Source organism: Aptenodytes forsteri, unplaced genomic scaffold, assembly GCF_000699145.1.
Source record: "Aptenodytes forsteri isolate BGI_AS27 unplaced genomic scaffold, ASM69914v1 Scaffold323, whole genome shotgun sequence".
NCBI classification, from domain to species: Eukaryota; Metazoa; Chordata; class Aves; order Sphenisciformes; family Spheniscidae; genus Aptenodytes; species Aptenodytes forsteri.
The window spans coordinates 505265-507367 of NW_008795323.1; the positions used below are offsets into that span (position 1 = coordinate 505265).

The following is a 2103-nucleotide window of genomic DNA, read 5'->3' on the forward strand; positions in this document are numbered from 1 at the left end:
TCACGGATAACATCTTTTAGAAAGACAGCAGGCAGATGTGGAGCCCTATCTTTAACTTTTTATGTGCAAGGAGAACTGTATAATTAAGAGGCTCCTAAAGAGCTAGCTGGGGCCAGTTGCACTGTGTAGCAATTCATGCTGCTGATAGCTGCTCTGTTAGGAATCAGATCTGGTCTTATTTAGCAGCCGTTCACTTCCTGGGTGCTGTGGTTGCTGATCGATACAGGCTGGACCCCAGAGCTTTTAGCTCTGATGTTTTGCAGAAGTGCAGGGGCCTGCTGTTATATTCAAGGTGTTGTGTTATGCTCTTTTACAGAAGATATATGGTGTGGACACTGGCAAGATTTAATGATGAAAAAAGTAAGTAAGCAAGATTATAATGAACTATAAGGTGAAGTAAGAGTAAATATGAAGGTTCCAGCTTTGTATTTTGTATTTAGCTTTTACTTCTTTGAGTAGTCTTATGGAAAGAAAATACCCCAAGTTTGCAATGTAGGATTGATGTAATTTTCACAATGATTCACCATGTAGGCTGCCTTTGGTAATTTGCTTTATGTGGCAAGAATGTGAAGACAGGAAGGCCGTGTGAAGCCAATAAGCAGTGTAGAGATTCCACTAAGTGCTCCAGCAGTGAATGTGTTAAATGTTTTCCTCAGAGACTTTAAAAAAAAAAAAAAGTCATATGATGAATATGCCAGAAAAAGTTTACTTTATAAAGGAGAGTGAAAAGCCTCTCACACATAAGAGAGCAGGAAAGAAAGAGTACACTGTTTCCTTTTTAGCAGCTTTTAATCTTAAAAAGAATGTAATTCTCAGTCGCAGGGGGCAGAGCCCACTTCAGTGAGACCTCCCTCCCAAAACTGCCGGGATCCTCTACTTCCACCCTGAGTGAAGCAGGCGCCTTGGCAAAAGGAGTAAAAGCGTCCCAGCTGCCTCCGGCGGCGGCGTAGGAATAGACATGTCTACGGGGAAGATCTGTTGTCTGGTGCTGCTGACCCTAGGGGTGCTGGCGGCGGTTGTTGCGCTTGTGGTCATCCTGACTCAACCCAAGTGCGGTCCTCAGCGCTACCTGCACGGTGCCGTGGCTGCTGACACCGAGACCTGCTCTGTCATCGGCCGGTATGTGCACGGACCTCTCGGTTCTTCAGGTTACGTGTCGCGTATGTCGTGGACTTGGACTGACATACTAACTATGGGAGTGAGCTGGGTTTCTGCCCCGTCCCCGCTTCTGGGGCTGAGCAGAATGTATAACATTTGCCCTTTTCTTTGTCATTATCCTATTTCTCTCTTTGTCCCCACTGGCTCACAATGGTAGCTTGTAAGGAAGGAACATTTCTTTTCTTTGGGGGAAGCTTACTGCATGCTCTGTACTGCATGTGATCTTGTTAATTTTCTCCCAGACATTTCTGCGCTGTTATATCTGTATGTCACATTTTAGCTGTTAGCTATTAGCACATGAGAGTCACCACTAAATTAATTCTCATAGCAGTCTGGGAAGTGAGAAAATGATGTTATCTCACTGGTATAAATAAGGAAGTCTAGCATGGCAATTATACTGTGAGGATACCACATCAGAGTTGCTTTGACCAGGGTCTCTGCCTTTCAGAGCAATCTGCGCTGCTCGGGGTACATCGCTCACTGACCTCCTGTGTGACTGTGCAGGGTGAGGGCTTCCTTGAGCCTGACTCAGAGGTCTTGGTGGGAGAACCAGGAGCTGAGGAGCACACAGCAGCCTCCTGCCGAATCTTTGCTGAACAAGATCTTAGCATCACATAGGAATTTTGTCACAGCAGTAGCAATAAAATCCAATTTCTCAGAGTAGTTGTCCTGGTTTTGGCTGGGATAGAGTTAATTTTCTTCCTAGTAGCTGGTACAGTGCTGTGTTTTGGATTTAGTATGAGAATAATGTTGATAACACACCGATGTTTTAGTTGTTGCTAAGCAGTGCTTACACTAGTCAAGGACTGTTCAGCTTCCCGTGCTCTACCGACAGAGAAGGCTGGAGGTGCACAAGAAGCTGGGAGGGGGCACAGCCAGGACAGCTGACCCAAACTGGCCAAAGGGATATTCCATACCATGTGACGTCATGCTCAGTACATAAAC

The 2103-nt window shown here is 45.5% G+C and overlaps 1 protein-coding gene across 1 annotated transcript in view; it reads left to right on the forward strand.

The window, feature by feature from the left end:
• The first annotated feature begins 866 nt into the window (after positions 1 to 866).
• Positions 867 to 2103, forward strand: part of GGT5 (gamma-glutamyltransferase 5) — a 21138-nt gene continuing 19901 nt past the window's right edge. Inside the window, exon 1 of the mRNA XM_009279979.1 lies at positions 867 to 1119. Within this exon, the coding sequence (XP_009278254.1) occupies positions 959 to 1119 (161 nt within the window). The 5' untranslated portion in view covers positions 867 to 958. The remainder of the gene's footprint in view (positions 1120 to 2103) is intronic.